The sequence below is a fragment of the Xenopus tropicalis genome, chromosome 1, assembly GCF_000004195.4.
Source record: "Xenopus tropicalis strain Nigerian chromosome 1, UCB_Xtro_10.0, whole genome shotgun sequence".
NCBI classification, from domain to species: domain Eukaryota; kingdom Metazoa; phylum Chordata; class Amphibia; order Anura; family Pipidae; genus Xenopus; species Xenopus tropicalis.
The window spans coordinates 57462620-57482560 of record NC_030677.2 but is presented as its reverse complement, the minus strand read 5'-3'; the positions used below and the strand labels follow the sequence as shown (position 1 = coordinate 57482560).

The following is a 19941-nucleotide window of genomic DNA, read 5'->3' as shown; positions in this document are numbered from 1 at the left end:
CATTACCCTGGACATTATGAGAATGACAAATTGCTAGTATATCATATGCTGCAATCAATTCCATGCTGCATCTAAGACTTCTTGTGTAATTGTTAGAAACACTTACTTGACTTGAAATGATTAAACATCACTGTTAGGTCCTGTATATTATTCATAGCCCACAATGATTTAATTTATGGTTTTTGAACTCTAAATTAATTTTTGAGCATCATTTGAGGCTTCCAGTCTATTTTGTATGGTACTTTAAAGGCACAGTAAGACTAAAATATATTGATTAAAGGAGCATTACTTTACATACATTGAGGTATGTAATCAATTATCAGGAACTCTGTTTTCCAGTGAGCTCTGAAAGACATCAGCATTGTAGTCCTGGTTAAACCACAAATTCATTTTTTAGTAGGACATTACAGTTATCCCCCATGTGGAAATCAGTTATCCAAAAAAGCTCTGCATAAGAATAAATATACAGGTCGGTGAAACTGGCAATTGGCAGGGTAAGTCAAAAGTCAAAAGTCGAAACTGGGCGATCAATAGGAACAGGGCTAGGAGGGGTACATGGGAACAGGGCTGGAAATAAGGTACCAGGAAGGGAATCAGGAACAAGGAACCAATCAGGGATTCAGGCACAGGTACCGAGAATGCAAAAGTGGGAGGTCACAACCAGGGAGCTTAACAACCACGCAACTATCTGTTGCCATAAATAGGCTTATATACACCCTTAATTGAAAGACAATTAACACATGGAGTAAATTAAGTGGGCTGAGGAAAGGGAGCAGAAAAAAGGAATACAAAATACACTTTAGAGTAACTGATCTGACCCAGCAGAAAAATCCCCCAATGGGTCAACTGGTTAGTGCACAATCCAAGAAATACGGAGACTAGAGTTCAAATCTGACAACTTTGTACTTGATGGTAACTAAGGTACATGAGTCTATATTTGAGGCAAAACAATCCTATTAGGGCAAAATTCCTCATCCAGAAAATTCCAGGTCCCAAGCATTACAGATAATAAATCTTTGCCTGGTACTTATTGTTAACTAAGCTAACATGAACTTTTTCCGATGGCAAAACAAGCAAATTATTTTATGGTTTTAAATGTTTTTTTTAGAAACCTAAAGTCCCAGTACTCGACTATAAAGTAGGAATATCCAGCTGCCCAGCATTCTGCTTAATAGATCCAATACCTGTATACATCACACTTTAAATTTTAATATCACACTATATTCAGTCATGGCAATAAATGCATAATGAGAAATAAATGCAATGACTCCTGCTGTCTTAAAGGAGAAGAGATGTAATTTTTGCATTTTACTGGAAATAGATTTGCCACATTAGTGCCACCTTGAACAAAATATTTATTCTGCAGGAACTATTACTATACCTGAGTGAACAGTTTTAGAAGCTTTCTCGGTTTGCTTAAGATAGCAGCTGCCATTTTAAGTAGCTTCCTTCCTGCTCTAGCTGTTATAGCTGCGATCACACATTCCTAAGGGAGGGAGTTCTTCGCATTCTGGTGGGAGGGGGGAGCAGGAGAGGGGAGAGAACTGCGCAGACTCTGGCACCGGGAATTAAGGATGTTTCTGAGAGAGGAAATCAGAAAATGGAACATCATATTTACAAAAACGAGACAATAAATCCTGTGTTTCTTTTGATAGAGGACTCAGTGCAGCATTTCTGTAAGGGAAGGGGTACACAGGGAAATTAAGCGCACTGCGACAAATCTTCGTTTCGCGGGCGACTAATCTCCCCACAATGCCATCGTAAATCGCTGGTGGGATGACATATGCATCACTGCGATGTCCTGCAGTCGCCCAAAGTTGTCTTCAGAGGAAACTTCAGTCGATTGTGGGACATCTCAGTGACACGTATGCCATTGCACCGGTAATTTACATTCTAACCGGTGGGATGACATTGCGGGGAGATTAGGCGCCCACGACTAATCTCCCCTTGTACCCCTGCCCAAAGTGCTTATGGCTGTATTTACATAGACCTTTGTGATAAAGCTTACTTAGTTTTTGCCTTTCCTTCTCCTTTAAAGAAAGCCTGTCACCTAGACATAAAAAGCTGGATAATGAAAGTCTTTTTGAAAACATGAAACTGATTTAGAAATTTTAGCTGTCAGTCATTTTTTTCCTTCCCAACCTCTATGCCTCAGAGGAGGGGCAGGCAAGTTACTTTTACATTCCATTCTGTATTCCTAAATGTCACTGTACTTCTCACATTCTCCCTTTTCACACACAATCTGTGCATGGGCATGGCCATTGGTCTCCCTTTCTAATATATAAACAAGATTTGGGATGAGGCAGAGCTTGTCTTAATAACAGTGCCGACAAAATGATGCCACCTTATTTGCTGTGAATTCCAGCACTGAAGGAAACAAGATCTATGTAATTGATATAGTGTAAATAAAGTTTATTTTGCCTGACTAGCACAATAGAAAAGATTTTGGAATTATTTCCAAAATCCCTTTAGAGTAAAAAGGTCAAGTCAGTTCTTGAGACAGTCTGGCTTTTCCTGCTGTATCAGGTCTTTCCAGTAAAGGCAAAATAAGGACATTCCATATGCGTATCCTCTTTGTTTTCAGAGAATGTATTAGCTAGAGGTGAAGGATTTTTAAAATTAGAAACAATCAATCATGTGTAAAACACAGCATAATTATTTGTAAAATCTATAGGTAATTAGAAGGAATAACAAAAATGGAAAAGGTTAAAGGAGAAGGAAAGGCTAATAAAGAGTTAATCTCAAGCTGCAGGCATACCTTCAGTTGTCTCAATAGTGCCCTTTAGTCTCCCCTTATTTCACCTGTTCAGATGATCAGAAGCCAAACAGGAAGAAATAACACTGAGCTGTGTAAACAAAGTTCCCATAATGCCTCACTCCTGCACCAAGACCCAGACCGGTTTACATGCTCAGTTTGTAAGACTATGAGAAAGCTTCCTGCTGAGTTCTTATTATGTAGCAGTTGCAAGAACTCAGTACTCAAATTTGCATGAATTTACTCAGGGAAGACCATGTAATGAGTTATATGTTATAAATCTGTATCTGTAGTCAGAAGCTACTATAGGACTATATTTTTAGGAAAGTGGTAGTCATGGACAATTCTATTGTTATATCTCCAAAAGTACAATCTTTGTCTTGTTTGTCAAAAACAACCTTCACAGAGAATTATATTATTTAATTTAGATATCATATTATATGTATATTACATTATAAGAATTATCATAGAAGAGTTTGAATGTGCTAAGCAGGGCAGTAAATCTGACCATACCCACAAAGATCTGTCTAAAGATGTTGCAAAATAAGATGGTCATTGTCCAATTTTTTGGGCCAAATCAGGCCCATGTAAACCAGTTAAAAGAGGGCCAATAACATTCTGGCTCTGGTAGCCAGCTAATATTGGCATGTTTATTTGTATATCCACTTTGACCCAAAGTCTGCTTTACTATGTGCAGCTGGGATGCAGTTTGTAGGGCTAATTTTATACATACACCATCAAAAGGAAAGTGTTCACTAAAATAAAGTTTGATTATATGTGACTTTAAACCTTGTTTTTAATATGCATTATATTTCTCATGAATTTCTAAAAACAACCAGTAGATGGCTCAAATGCCCCACAAATGCTAACATTAAAGGCAATGAGCGATGACCATGCAGTTATTTTGGCCGAGTCATATTTTTTTCCAATTTGTAGTACAACAGATTTTATATTGCTATATGTATGTAGACTGTTAAGTGTATTCATTGTTAAAATGTCCAGTATTAAATAACAAAAAATAAGGAAATAAGAAATTTAGTATAGTATAGTGCACACTGAGCAGCAGATGGTAGGGCAATACGGTGTTGGTGTTCATGCAAGGAGCAGCACCAAGTCTTGTCCTGGGCTTCAAAGCAAGGGTAAGATCCAGTTGAAAGTTTGAAAACAAAAAAAAAGGTAAAGAACAAAATATGTGTAATAAAAACATAATTTACTGAAACCTGCTCACAAACATAAATGCTTTACAAATGTTCATATCTATGTATATAAGTTGGCACATCTTAAACTCAACTTACTTGTTTAGGCAAGTGCATTAAAACTAACCAATGTTTTGGCTTTGCTATCCAGTAGGTCAAACAGTGAAGCATACACCACAGTTATTTATCTTTGTATACCAAGACCAAATTGGTTTTAAAATATGATTCTGTAACCCCCCTCCCTAGAAGGAACAGACCCAATTTTCTCTCCGGGTGTTATTTTTTTTTTTTCAAGCAGTGTAGCAGATGATTACAAGACCTATGAAGAAGCATATGCAAGGCTTCTGCTAAATTGTTTCACGAGACAGAACCAACAATGCAGATAAAAACAGAAAAATGCTGCTTTCAATAGCAATTACATTTTCAAGTAACTTTAAAACCACTAAACATTTTCAATGAATGTATATTAAAAAGTTGATTGGAATTAAAGTTTCATTCATTAGTCTTTCATTAATTTTATTATAGGGTTTACATGAACATTAAGATCATTTGGTTATGTTTTGTCTTCCTCTTTGCATGTATATATGTACAGTGGTGTATATTGTAGAAGTGTAACAAGCAGATAGAAATATTTAGGTTACAACCTGTTATTAAAATACTGCTTTAAGAATTACTGAAATTTTAGCTCTACAGTAGCTTCATGTCTGTGGTATATATACCTCTTCCTGATATACATAGTTTATGTATTTTATGTTTGTTTAGTGCTGCATGTTTTACTATTAGAAGACCAGTTTCAGTCTTGTTTTTGTATATATACTGACTTTATTTAACCCTAATTTGATTATTAAAATGGAATCCACTGCAGTGTAAAATTCTGCATAGGCTGCCCACACAGTGCAATGTGATTGGGCAATATTTTGGAATTTTGTTAGACATTATAATGGAGCCCATCAGCAGGCAATTCATCACTCTCTCCTGTAATCACACGCCAATGTGCTGATACCATCTGTTGTCATGTGTTGGAAACATCAGCACTGTGAGCACTGTGAGCTCATTCAATATGTGTGGCTAAATCATAGAGCAGTCAGGTTGTGGGCTCATTAGTTTGTTATTCCAAAAACGCCCCTACCTTTTTTAGTCCATAGCTGCCACTTTGTGCCCTATTGACATCAGGTACCTGTATGAATTGTAATATCTATATATCAACATCTACTTTTACTTATTTATATTACTTGAATGCATTTGCAAAAATCTTATTTGATTTATGCAATTTGGCTGCTATATGCAGTTTATAATCTTGCAGTCCTGCTGCTTTAAACAAGGATACCTGTGTGATATACATAAAAAACTAGGTTTCACATACTGTAATATATATTTATAAGACTTTATTTTTCAAACCCTGATTTTGACTTATGTTTACCCTTAGATGTTAAAACATGCTGTGATGTAGACCTGGATAGCAGTGAAGAATGGGAGGTGAAGACTGTCACTAGTGCTTTGAAGCTATATTTAAGGTCAGTGAGAATTAATTTTGCCTTTTTGAACCAATTACCATTATGTGACTCTTCTTTACTTGGCAACTACATACATACAACCTCCAGTAACCATTTCCATGCTTGTGTTGCTCTCCAAAACTTTTTCATTTGAATGTGGCTCACAGGTATAAAAGGTTGGGGATCCCTGGTTTAAGTTAATTGACTATTTTTTCTGCAACCCAGATTTAAAGAGGACATTAAAGGTTCATTTACATCTGCTAGTGCAGTGAGCAAAATGCAGTTTTAAGCTTACTGTTTTTTTTCCCCAAAATGCAGCATTTTTTCCCAGAATTCCAGTGTCATTGACGTTGCAAAGAGGGGATTCTCTTGACGCAGTTGCACTTCTTTAACCACAATTACTGCAACTGTGCTGACTTGATAGGGAACTGAATCCTGTCTTTGCTTGTGTCAGGGCAGGGTGCTAACTGGGTATGCCTCTTCTACTGTTCTTCTAAAAAGGGACCACTCAAACACTCATTTGAAACAGGGACAGTATAAGATCTATAGGGAGCTCCAGTAAAGGGGTCATTTTTAAATATAATGATGATTTTAGCCAATGTATGGGCAATCCATATATGTGTAGCATGGAAAAATCGCTGGCACCGGTTAGGCCCTTTAGTTACTGTCCCCAATATTTTTATATTTTACAATAGGGGGTACATTTTTCATTTTATAAGTATCTGCCTCTTGCAAAAGCATATAAGTATTGATATTTGCTGTTCTGACAAATTTTGTTGCTTTTTGTCTGTTAGAATTTCAAAAATATTCATTTGAAGTTGGCGTGATGTCAGAGACATTGATGTACATACCAATTGAAATAAGAAGTAAAGTGTAACTGAAAACCCACTGTTTAGCCCAAGTTTAAACAGTTTGACCAAAATATTTTTGGATAGTTAAATATTGACAAATTTGTGTCATTTTGCCCAGAAAAAGTTCTTCATACTGCCATAGGAAATAGAAAGCTTTTGCCAGGGGTTAGCTGAAAAACAAATTTATGGGATAGTTTGGGTCAAGATATTTTATAAATACATTGAAGTTAAAGATAAACAACAGACGTTGGATTAAAATATTAGAATATTATATGAAATGTTTTACAAAGCCAAGTTTTTAAAATATTTTAGCAACATTTAATCTTCTATCTTCATAGGCCCCTGAAATTCTGTAATACTGGATAGAGTGCAAGTTTGTAGTGTGTGTGGCATAGTATTTGCATGTGTTTCACACCTAAAGTTCTTGTCCCTGATAATAAATATGACACAACCATGTTATTATCAAAGAACTGAGATTCGATAATGGAGCAGAAAATGTGGCAGTTAGTTGTTAGTTTGTGCTTCTATATGAGCGTTGTATCATTTGTTTGCTCTTCTTTGCCTTTTGCTCTTAGGCCTTTGTCATATCTAATAGATGCTTTTTTTCCAAAAATTGTTATTATACTTTTATTGCAAGTCATAATTATGGAAGCTGCTTCACCAGATAATTTGTTTTCCAACTTAAATCTCTCATATATAGATTGAAAATTATTGAAGCAGAAGAGAAATGATTCTTCATTGTCAGAATATGCATGTCAGAAATTTGGTTTTCTCTTATATCAGTGGTAGATGATTGAATGAATGCTCATTTGCATTATTTTTGTTATTTGACTTGCTATGCCAGGCTGGTGTTTTGACTGTAGCATGCCTTTCAACTCTGTGCAAACTGGAAAGTAAATACATTAATATATTCCTCCCACAGTCAATAAAATTCAAGCTGTTCTCGCCTGCTCATCTGCTTTCCTCTATTTTATTAAGCCATTCTAGGTTAAAGTCTAGGATATTGCATAGTTACATAGTTGAGTTGGGTTGAAAAAAGACCAAAGTATGTTAAGTTCTACCCCTCCAAGTAAACCCCAGTGCACACAAATAAATCTATACTGACCTAATCTATACACTCAAATAGATAAACTATATATACCAACATCAATATTAATTGTAGATTTTAGTATCACAATAGCCTTGGATATTATGCTTGTTCAAGAAATCATCCAGGCCCCTCTTAAAGGCATTAACAGAATCTGCTATCACAACATCTTTAGTAAGGGCATTCCCCAAACTCGCTGCCCTTACTGTTAAAAACACCTACAATGCTTCAAGTGAAAGTTCTATTCCTCTAATCTAAAGCGGTGGCCTCTGGTGCACTGATCATTTTTATGGGAAAAAAGAACACCCCCTAGCTGACAGTCTAACCCTCATAGTTTAAATCTTCCATCCACCTTAACCAGTTTAGTTGCCCATATCTGCACTCTCTCCAGTTCATTAATATCCTTCTTAAGGAACTTATAGTATCGTCTGCAAAAATAAAAGTACTTTCTATGCCCACCAGGTCATTAATAAACAAGTTAAAAAGCAAAAAGCCAAGGAGAGACCCCTGAGGTACTCCACTAATAACACTTGTCCAATTATAAAGTGTTCCATTTACCACCACTCTTTGTACTCTATTATGTTCCAGGACAATGTTTAACTATTTTATCATTAACTTTCTGTGCGGTACTGTATGAAATGCATTAGCAAAGTCCAAATAGATGACATCCACTGCCATCCCAGTGTTGAGGTTCCTGCTTACATTATCATAAAAAGCAATTAAATTAGTCTGGCAAGATATGTTACATACCATGCTGGCACAAACTCATAATGTTATGATTTGCAATGTATTCAATTATCCTATCCCTTATTACCTGATTACCTTAACTTGTTTAACCTTCTTCTGTTGCCAGAAGTCTACCTGAGCCACTAATGACATATGAGCTGCATGATCAGTTCATCAACCCCACAAGTAAGTACACCGATATTTTATTAATTATTAAAAAAAAAAACTTTAGACTGATGGCCTGTGATGCATTTCTGAAATACGCCAGTGGAGAATCTCTTGAATACACCCCATTTCATCCCATTCACTCGAATTGGATTTTCAGGACTACAGCAGTACTGATGCTTTTTAGACCAAAACTCTCAATATGTATGTCGTTTTTTTAGTGTTTACATAAATAGGATTCAGCATAGTTGATTTTAGTTGTTTTTTTGGAGACCTGCGTGCTATCAGATAAATTCCTTGCATAAAGCTGGTCTTACACCAATTGGTTACCAGTGAGAGAATTTCTGCTTGATTTGGTCACCCATGTGTTCTGCCAAATTCAGCTGGTCCAATTGTTGGCCCTATTGACCCATGTTCCTACCTTAGCTATATTAACTGACTGAGTTTTGCCTTGTGGATGGGCTTACCTGATGTTCCTTATTAACTCTCTATTACCAGGGATAGCTCTGTGTGATTGCTCTTAGCCTTACAGAAAAAAAATTATAAATCTTTGTCACCACAGGTATTTTTCTTTACAAAGTACAATTTAGTTGAAGATCTATGGAGTGATCCCTAACCAGTGGCTCGTGAGCAACATGTTGCTCCCCAACCCCCTGGATGTTGCTCTCAGTGCCCCCAAACTAGGTAGTTATTTTTGAATTCCTGACTTGGTGGCTAGTTTTGGTTGAATAAAAACAAGATTTCCTACCAATCTTAGCCCTTATTTGGCACCTCCATGAACTTTTATGATTCTTGTGTTGTTCTCCAAGTCTTTTTACATTTAACTGTGGCTCACAAGTAAGAAAGGTTGGGGGACCCCTGATCTAGGGGTATAGTAGCCCTTTAAGGTCACTAAACATGGGCCAGTCCTCTGTATATCTGGCTGATAAGCCAGAAATCAGTTATTTGTCAACTCGGAATTGCAAGTCCACTTTCATTAGGGTTCTCCAAACCAAAGTGCACATTGACTGGTGATGATACTGCTCATGAACCCTTTGAAAAAGGCAGCCAGTATAGGATAAAGTGTTTACATGAACCAATGAAATTTTAAAGTGTCCCGGAATAGTCAGATTTGGTTCACACTCTTTGTTGTTTCATACAGAAAGTGGAAGTCCTGAATCCAGAGTTAATTCCATACATCATTTGATACACAAACTTCCAGAGAAGAACAGAGAAATGTTGGATATTCTTATCACACATTTAGCCAAGTGAGTGCTTTATTCTTTATATTATTGTCCCTGCATTTACTGGAGACAAAAAACTGTGAAACCTCTTGTTCGTGTTTGTATTTTTGCATGATTTTGCTTGTTTGTGTTTTATTTAGTGTTGCACACCATGCAAAGAAGAATTTGATGACTGTAGCCAATCTCGGTGTGGTATTTGGCCCCACATTAATGAGGCCACAGGAGGAGACCGTAGCAGCAATAATGGACTTAAAGTTTCAAAACATTGTGGTGGAAATCCTAATAGAAAACCATGAGAAGGTAAACCTATGTTCTAAATAATAATATTAATATATTTTCCATGTCTGGCTTGGGTGATTTTTTGGGGATGCTGTTAAATGTAGTTAAACTATATGCATGCTGGAGGTTACATATCCTAGGTCAACTTGTGTCACTAATTGTCACTAATAGTGTCACAACTGCTGTCATTTCCTAGAAAAGTCCATTACATACATTACAGTGATATCCAGCATTTTAGATGCAGTCATTCAGATACTGTTAAATGGCAGGTCATTTATAAAAGGTCTTATTTGAGGGGAACGTTTCCTGAAGCATGTAGCACGGATTAATTGCATAGAAAAAAATTACTGCTAAAGAAGTGAATATAAGTACAATTTTGACCACATTAGTTCTTTCTTAAGCAATTTCAAGAATTGGAGATATGAAGTACAGGTATTGGACCCATTTTTCAGAGAGTTTAAAATTACAGAAAGGCCACCTCCCATAGACTCCATTTTAATGAAATAATTTAATTTCCTTTTTCTGTGTAATAATATGACAGTACCTCATTCTTTATCCCAACTAAGATATAATTAATACTTGGTGCCAAAATAATTCTATTGAGTTTAATTACTGTTTACAATTTTGTAGCAGATCTAAGTTGTAAAAATCCTACATATATTGCACTGTATATATATATATATATATATATATATATATATATATATATATATATATATATATATATATATATATATATATATATATATATATATATATATACCTTGAGAAACGTAACGTTGGCTGTTCATGTATTTTTCAATATATAATTGATTGTTTGCAATAGATCCGGTGTTGCTGGTCTTTTTTTCAATATATATATATATATATATATATATATATATATAATATATATGTAAATAAACCTCTTGCTATTTTTCTGCAAAAAACTCTGTGACTGAGTGTGAAAATCCTGTGAGTGCCGTCATTCCATGCCTGTTTATATGATTTCCTGCACAGGCACCCGGGTATCATCACTATTTTATGGTGTGCAGCTCCCAAGCATCCTGTATTCTATTAACCTTTGATCATGCAGTCAGTCATGGTTCACAATTATGGTATTACCATTATGGCATTGCATATAAAGGTCTTAAATTTAGATGTGACAGGTATAACAACAGTACCTCAGTACCTTAAAAAGTCTAACCCTTCAATCTATAAGGCCTATGGAACACTTGAAGGAGCATGTATGTATGGCAGTGCAAGTAGAAATCATTAAAATGGATGCAAAGCTGACATGTATTGATGCAATTCATAAAGATACTTGTGCCAATACAGTGGATATAAAAAGTCTACACACCCCTGATAAAATGTCAGGTTTCTGAGATGTACAAAAATGAGACAAAGATAAACCATTTCAGAACTTTTTCCACCTTTAATGTGTCCTATAGTCTGTACGACTCAATTGAAAAACAAACTGAAATCTTTTAGGTGGAGGGAAGAAAACCAAAAAAACTAAAATAATGTGGTTGCAAGTTTGCACACCCTTAAACTAATACTTAAGCACCTTTTGATTTTATTACAGCACTCAGTCTTTTTGGGTATGAGTCTATCAGCATGGCACATTTTGACTTTGCAAGATTTGCCCACTCTTCTTTGCAGAAACACTCCAAATCTGTCATATTGGGAGGGCATCTCCTGTGCACAGCCCTCTTCAGATCACCCCACAGATTTTCAATCGGATTCAGGTCTGGGCTCTGGCTGGGCAATTCCAAAACTTTAATCTTCTTCCGGTGAAGCCATTCCTTTGTTGATTTGGATGTATGCTTTGGGTCGTGTCATGCTGAAAGATGAAGTTCCTCCTCATGTTCAGCTTTCTAGCAGAAGCCTGAAGGGTTTGTGCCAATATTGACTGGTATTTGGAACTGTTCATAATTCCCTCTATCTTAACTAAGGCCCCAGTTCCAGCTGAAGAAAAACAGCCCCAAAGCATGATGCTGCCACCACCATGCTTCACTGTGGGTGTGGTGTTCTTTTGGTGATGTGCAGTATTGTTTTTGCGCCAAACATATTTTTTTGAATTATGGCCAAAAAGTTCAACCTTGGTTTCATCAGACCATAACACCTTTTCCCACATGCTTTTGAGAGACTTCAAATGTGGTTTTGCAAAATGTAGCCTGGCTTGGATGTTTTTCTTTGTAAGAAAAGGCTTTCGTCTTGACACTCTACCCCATAGCCCAGACATATGAAGAATACGGGAGGTTGTTGTCACATGTGCCACACAACCAGTACTTGCCAGATATTCCTGCAGCTCCTTTAATGTTGCTGTAGGCCTCTTGGTAGCCTTCCTGACCAGTTTTCTTCTCGCCCTTTCATCAATTTTGGAGGGACGTCCAGTCTTCACTGTGTTCCATGGTATTTCTAATACCTTGGAAATTCTTTTGTACCCTTCTCCTGACTGATATCTTTTAACAATGAGATCCCTCTGATGCTTTGGAAGCTCCCTGGGGAACATGGCTTTTGCTGTGGGATGCGACTAAAAAAAATGTCAGGAAAGACCAACTGAACTTTATTTGGGGTTACTCAGAGGCACTTTAAATGATGGCATGTGTATGCTGACTCCTATTTAACATGAATTTGAATGTGATTGCTTAATTCTGAACACAGCTACATCCCGAGTTAGAAGAGGGTATGCACACTTATGCAACCACATTATTTTAGTTTTTTTGGTTTTCTTCCCTCCACCTAAAAGATTTCAGTTTGTTTTTCAATTGAGTGGTACAGTTTATAAGTCACATTAAAGGTGGAAAAAGTTCTGAAATTATTTATCTTTGTCTCATTTTTGTACAGCACAGGAAGCTGACATTTTACTAGGGGTGTGTAGACTTTTTATATCCACTATACATGTTTCCTGCAGTCACCAATGGGCCCTTTTTAGATGTCTGTGATGAGTTTTGCATGGGTGCTTGGGAACTTTGGAATTGCATCCAACCTGGACTTTAATAGTTTCCCCCTAACAGGGTGCGTACATAGATGCATCTGACTAGCATACAGCAAATCAGTTCCAAGTAGCATTATTGGTGACTTTGCGCTATGTTTCATAAATGCATCTTTCTGTGGTGGTGTTTAAAACACATTGTTTCCCACACAAACAAAAGGTTATGAGGCTGCCCAGTGGGCTTTCCAGATTGTGCTGTAATAGCTAGCCTTTCTTTATATTTTTTTTTATGCATGATTAATAATACGGGTATGGGATCGGTTAACCGGAAATCCATTTTGCAGAGAGCTCTGAATCAGGGGAATGCCGCCTCCATTGAGTTCATTTTAAAGGGATTTTGTCACGATTTTTATATTCTTTTGACTTCTAAATTACTCTGTTTACATAGCAAATAATTCACTCTACAATTTAAAAGTGTATTCTTAAACCAACTAATGTATTTTTTTTAGTTGTAATATTGGTGTGTAGGCGCCATCTCACTGCATTTTGCCTGATTTTGAACTTTCAGAAGGAGCCAGCGCTACACATTAAAACTGCTTTCAGGCTTTGTTTCTCGCTACTCCCATGTAACTAGAGGAGTCCCAAGCCAGTCTTGGATTTCTTACTATTGAGTGCTATTCTGATATCTATAGGGAGCTGCTATTTTGCTACCTTCCCATTGGGCGGGGTGATATCACTCCAATTTGCAGCTCAGCACTAAAGTGTGACTGAAGTTTATCAGAGGACAGAAATTAATTTCAAGTTGATAAAGCATATGGTGCAACCATAGATTTCCATTAATTAGTTGATTTTAACTTATAGTTAACCATAAGATACTAGAAATATTTTAAATTCAATTATCATTTGTATCTGTACGTAAATGAGCATTGTTGACCTGCTAAGCAGCATTGATAGGTATGGACTTTTGAAGTTTGCCACAAGGCTCGTATCATACCATCTTAGCCAGTCCAAAATGTAATTATGTCCATAATCAGTACGTCTGGAATCCTTATTAACCAACAGCTCATGTAAGAACAACAATCCATTGTTGCTTTATTATTAAAAATAAGAAAATATGGATTTGAATTGGCAGCTTATATTTTTTCAACATGCATTATAATTATAATGCATAGTTATAATTTTTTTTTTGCTCATGTTATATATAGGTCTATACTGCCCCTTCAATTAATACAATTTCATTGTTTTAATTCTTAACTTAACCTTCTAACCTTGAGGCCACTGGGCTCGCAGTTATACTTTCCTGTTGCAAAGGATGCTTTATAGCAGCGTTTTTCAACCACTGTTCCGTGGCACACTAGTGTGCCGCGAGATGTTGCCTGGTGTGCCGTAGGCAGGGCACCAATGTACTAGGGGGGCACTGCTCTTGGCACCAATGTACTAGGGGGCACTGCTCTTGGCACCAATGTACTAGGGGGCACTGCTGCTGGGCACCAATGTACTAGGGGGGCACTGCTGCTGGGCACAGAGTTAAATTTTTTAACATTTTCTAATGGTGGTGTGCCTTGTGATTTTTTTCATGAAACAAGTGTGCCTTTGCCCAAAAAAGGTTGAAAAACACTGCTTTATAGATTTGTCTGCATAACACATAAGGGGGCAGTATGGTTCCACATGGAAGTAATGGCTTCAGTCACTAGCCCAAGAGCAGGAATTTTTTAAATGAAAAAGCTTACCAGGCAAATTCTTTGAACTTAAGTGATAAATATTTTGAATTTATGGTTTCTTAGCAGTGAGACACAACAGGATACCCACTGTTAAACGAGATTTTCATGCCTCAGAAACTGCCATCATTGAGAGTAAAATAAATGCAGTTGTCAGTGAGGATAGGATATTTGTAGTCTGTAAATATGCAAATCAAAATATGTGATGACCATTCTTACCATAATTACAGTGGCAAAAATTTTAACTGTGAAGTGTAAAAAAGAGTAAGCTAAAATCCAGAAGGTCGTGCTTATAACTCATTGCAGTCTAATCCTCTCTGAATCATAACTGTAACTCAGGGGTGTGGCCCAGGATTTAAAGACTGACAGCACAGTTTTTCTTATAAATAAGGGGTGGGGGCATTGCTGCTTCACAGTAGGCAGCATATATTCACATAACTATTACTGTGTTAAAAAATCTTACCAGTACTCCTGAGTGTATGATTATGGTTGCAAGATTCACTATCACACTATCAAGTCTGTTGTGTCTCTGTTTATAGCGGTCCTGTGTTTTTTGGTTAATGTGTCCTACTAACAATGCAGTAGTTTACTGACACAAACAGATCTACATCTTAATGTTTTGCTTGTAAGCTTCCAACCTTGAATGCTTCTTACACAGAACCATGTTATTTGGACACCTAGGTAGGTGGCCTATGTTGACTCAGCAAAGAGGGCCACCACCATTGCCCACAAGAAGTTCTGCTGGCAAGATTTTCAAACCTGCCTAATACCTGCTGTATATTTATCAGACAAGCCATAGTTTTGGTCCCATACACAAACCAGTAGGAGTCTGGAGTGGCAATATGTATTAGCAGGCAGAATGTATTAGCACAGGAAGACGCATATGTGGCCTTGTCAATAAATAGCATTATTGTCAGTAACACAGATGGATCAGTGAAGGAGAGATGAAGGTAGAGTTGTACATTATGACACAGCAGGCAGAAATGTGATATGATGAAGAAAATTATGATGAAACACACTCTTTTTTTTGTTTTTAGGTAGCCATTTATTTTAAGTTGTCCCATTTTGTTTTAATCCATCATTGTTTATTAAAATGATACAAAAGAAAATGTTGGATTAACAAGAAATTGGTAAACTTAAACATAATGACAAATAGAATACTGTGGGGGTTTTATGCACCTTACAGTTTTCTTAGTTTTCATGGGACTGCAAACAACATGGTGGGGGGAAAGAATCGAATGATCTTACTGATTTTCTTTAGGACACCAAGGGGTACATTGTCAAAGAACTATATAGAGGGAAAAAGTAGCTAACCATAAACATGACTTTTGCCACAAATTATGATACATAATACATGACAAAAATCACAAAATGGGTAAATCACAATTGTAGAAAGTCAGGGTAAAAACAAATAATGCTAAAGCACACACAAAAAAATTTTACATGCATTTTTTAGGAAGATCATAAATTGCAGACAAAAATGCACATTTTAAAGTTTCAGTTTCAAAGTTTTGCATTTTTTAAAATCTGTTTTTAGTACAGGTATAGGACCCGTTATCCAGAATGCTTGGGACCAAGGGTATTCCAGATTAGGGGTCTTTCCGTAATTTGGATCTCCATACCTTGAGTCTGCTTAAAAATAATAAAACATTAAATAAACCCAATAGGATTGTTTTGCATCCAATAAGGATTATTTATATCTTAGTTGGGATCAATTACAAGGTACTGTTTTATTACCACAGGGAAAAACTAAATCAGTTTTAAAATTCTGAATTATTTGATTAAAATGGAGTCTATGGGAGAAGGGCTTTCAGTAATTCAGGGCTTTCTGGATTATGGGTTTCCGGATAAGGGATCCCATACCTGTATATGATTAATAGAGACCTGCTGTTACAATAAAAAGCCCCTGTGCAGCACAGCCATCTAGATGTTGAGCTTCCTTGTCGTTCTGTCTGTCAGCTTGACTACCAGCAGAAATATAACTTCTCTGTTCTGTGGAAGAAGGATTAGGCTGTACACCTTTTGTTTACATTCCATTTTATTTTGGCTTTGCTCATTTTTGCCAGTGATGATACCTAATGGACTTATGTGTATGTGGTTTCAGATTTTTAAAAACCCCCCAAGTGGCTTGGAAGCTGAGTCTGATTCTTCGTCCATTTCACCACCCAATGCGCCACCAAGGCAGTCAAGGAGACACCGTAAGAGGCCAGTGCCTGTGTACGATCTTTCTCTGGAGCTAGATAATAGTAAGTTTTGCTTTCCTTTTAATTAGCTCAAAAATAGCAGTCACACAAACTGAAAGATTTACACATATTGGGCATTCTAATATGCTTCATGATTTTAAAACACAACTATTTGTATTGCTGTCCTCCTCTTCTTTAGTAAAAATGATATAAATATAAGATTAATAAATATAATATACAAGATTGCTAGATCCCATGCTGTTTCGTCTCCTAGATATGTTCTTGTTATTGAATGACCAAGTCCTTATGTATCTATTCTAGTGCCACTATGTCCTGTTGGTTTGCCTGTGTTGTATCATATTTAGAATGCTGCTGATAACAGTAACCTGATTGGCAGAGAGCCTCCTCCAGCTGGTCTGCACCCAGTAAATTATTACATTGACAGACTGCTTATTACTTATATGTCAAAAGGTTGTTTATAAAATGATTTCTAATGACTATACCATCATTTAAAATTATAAAGACTAGATAAAATTTTAATAACTCACTGCTTTTCTTGTGTTCTAGGATATTATGTCATTTGAATGTGCAAAATTCTGTGTATCCCCCAAAACTGATTGTGATAGCATGAATATGCCGTACCATTGCAACTAGTGTTCATGGTGTTATAAATTGGGAAATTATTTTATTTAGCAGTGTTGGGGAGACTTTTTCACTCACAAAAACAAAAAATGCTGTGGGCATAATCTTTGCTGGTTCAGTGCTGGCGTCTCACTTGATCCATAGCTTCTCTGGCGTGCAGCAAGATGCCAGCAATGAGCTGAGTTGCAAACTTTATGCCTATAGCGTTTACATTTTGTGATTGCATTTCCTTACAAATTAATTTAACTTTTTAGAGTAAAGATTCCAGTATGCTTTACTGTTTCTTTATATAAAACAACAGGAAACTATTCTCAATGTACCATACTCCAATAATACCAAAAATATATTCACAATAAAGCTCTAATGAGCAGGACTCTCAAGCTTGAGAAAAGGCCAAGTGAGGCCTTGCTTTATCCAAGGTCTTGCCATGTGTACCCAATAAATGCATTTTACACTATTAAGGTGCTGTATGCTGTTACTCTTGTATATTAAATGGCTCATGGCGACCCAGTATAAAGAGCAAATCTATTTTTGGGGCCTGATAGATTAAGGATCCCTGCTGTACGCTGTATTCAAGAATTAAAACACCTTCAGAACAAAATTAAAGTGAAGTACAGGGAAGTGTGACATACAAAAAAAAGAGGGGATTAATAAGCACACTTGCCGTGGCCCCAAATATATCACTAATTTGTTCTGTACAAGTGCTTACATTTTGATTAAATCTATGATCATAAAATTACCAAACCACCATACCATGTTAAAGTAAAGATGTTTGCTACTGTAAATGCTTCCTGCTGAGTGGTTGCTACAGGTGTTTAGGCCAGTGGCAAGCTTATAACATGGCATTAATTGAAATGAACTTAACATAATTAAAGTTAATTTTTAGGGGGAATGTCCCCTTAAAGAAGAGCCCACCGCTTTGGCTATGGTGTTCATGATAAAGTCAGTTCAGAGCTGTGACACAAACCAGCTGAATCAGGCAGATGCCGTGCTGAGTTCATTATCAATAACACAACAACCTAAACTGCTTCAAACCAACTGACTCTGGTTTCCGTGCCACGGTGTGCTCTGCTTTCAGCAGGTTCTTAGATTTTACCTTGCTCTACAGTTCAATAAAGCACAATGTTTTCTACTCTCTGAAAATCCTGGCAAAAGAAAACCGTAAAGGGCAAGTAAAGTCTGGATTAACTTTGATCTGTATAGCTTCCATTTTCTATTCTCCCAAGATAAAGGGTAAACACATGAAGTCTGCTATCGGGCTGTATGCCGCTCATGCACTAAATAAGGAATTCAGTGCAGTTGTTCCATACTGGGGGAACCTGTAAGATAATTCATGTTTGGAAGTGGTGCTGTAACACACAACTCCTTTTCTGTACTCTAAAGGTCCCCATACATGTTAAGATTCACCTGATATCCCTACCTACGGGTGGACGATATTGGGGAGCGTGTAGGCTAATGATTGGATGGGGCCAAACGATTGAATTATATTGGCCGCAATGGGGCAGTCGGTTCGGGGATCGCATCAACAAGCCGATGCGGTCCCCAATCCGACTGAATCTTTTAACCTGGCCGATCGATATCTGGCCAGTTTTAGGCCAGATATTGGTCAGGCAGGCCCCTCGTTTCTGCCCTTACATGGGCCAATAAGCTGCAGCTACAATCGGCCCGTGTATGGGGACCTTAATACAAAGCGTTACAAATCGTTGTGGGTTGTACTGTCTAAAAATAGCACGATTTACTGTTGGGTACCAATATGTTAGAACACCCCCCCCCCCCCCCCCCCTTCCCTTTAGATTGAACCAGTAATTTCTTTTCTGGGCCAACACTCTTTTACAAAAAAAAAATGCACCTGCCCAGGAAAAAAGCTGCTGTCTTACTCTGTGCAAGTCAAAGTCTGCCGAGAGAAAGGTAAGAGATTTAAAGGCCTGGCACTGCATTGCTTTTTTACCAAGGCTAGTTCATTTTTTTCTAAATGGAGAACCAACATAGTGTCAAATTTAAATATTAGGTGGTGTCTAACATATTGGCACCCCACCAGTGAATTGGCAGCTGTCTGTTCATTTATTTGAAAATATCTTACTGTATTCAAATTTGGTCAGGCAACTTTCCTTATAATTGCACCCTGGCTACTATGCATTATAAATTGCAGCCAGTTTCCTAGTTAATAAGTGAAAGTTGGGGAAAGAGTATTTCTGTTTGCAATGTGGCAAATATAAAACATTTTATGTCCAATTTAATCATTCCGCAATGAAAAATGTTTTTAACATGCCCTAAATTTGTAAAGAAACATTTAGCTTACTGATATGACTGGCATATAAAAGCTTAAGAATATATACAGAGTTGTTGCTAGCTTTCTAAAATTAGGCAGCAAATTCCTGCCAAGTTCAAGTCATTGAGCTGAATGCAGTACGGCTCAGCCTTATTATTTTCAACCTTTCTATTCAGAGGGGAAGTCAGACAGCACTAGACATAAACCAGTACTTGTGAAACTTGTGCTCTGTGTATCTCTGGAAGATAACTGGGACTGTCATACTTTTACTCATTTATATTCTAGCTAAACAATACAACCTGTTTAGGCAGTCAGTGCAGGGTAATGGCTTAATAATTGGCTTAATAATAAATGGGTAAATGAAAGTAACCCCAGATATAGATGCAATGGTATCTACAAGACACCAGCCTTGGGGTAAGAACCCATGGAGAGATTCA

General features: G+C 36.9%; 1 protein-coding gene across 1 annotated transcript in view; it reads left to right on the top strand.

Annotated features, from left to right (window-relative positions):
* The window catches only part of arhgap10 (Rho GTPase activating protein 10), a 110323-nt gene that overhangs the window by 60745 nt on the left and 29637 nt on the right, over positions 1-19941 (top strand). The window contains exons 15-19 of the mRNA XM_002933502.4: positions 5378-5465; positions 8236-8294; positions 9415-9520; positions 9637-9796; positions 16515-16656. Coding sequence (XP_002933548.2) covers positions 5378-5465; positions 8236-8294; positions 9415-9520; positions 9637-9796; positions 16515-16656 — 555 coding nt within the window. The remainder of the gene's footprint in view (positions 1-5377; positions 5466-8235; positions 8295-9414; positions 9521-9636; positions 9797-16514; positions 16657-19941) is intronic.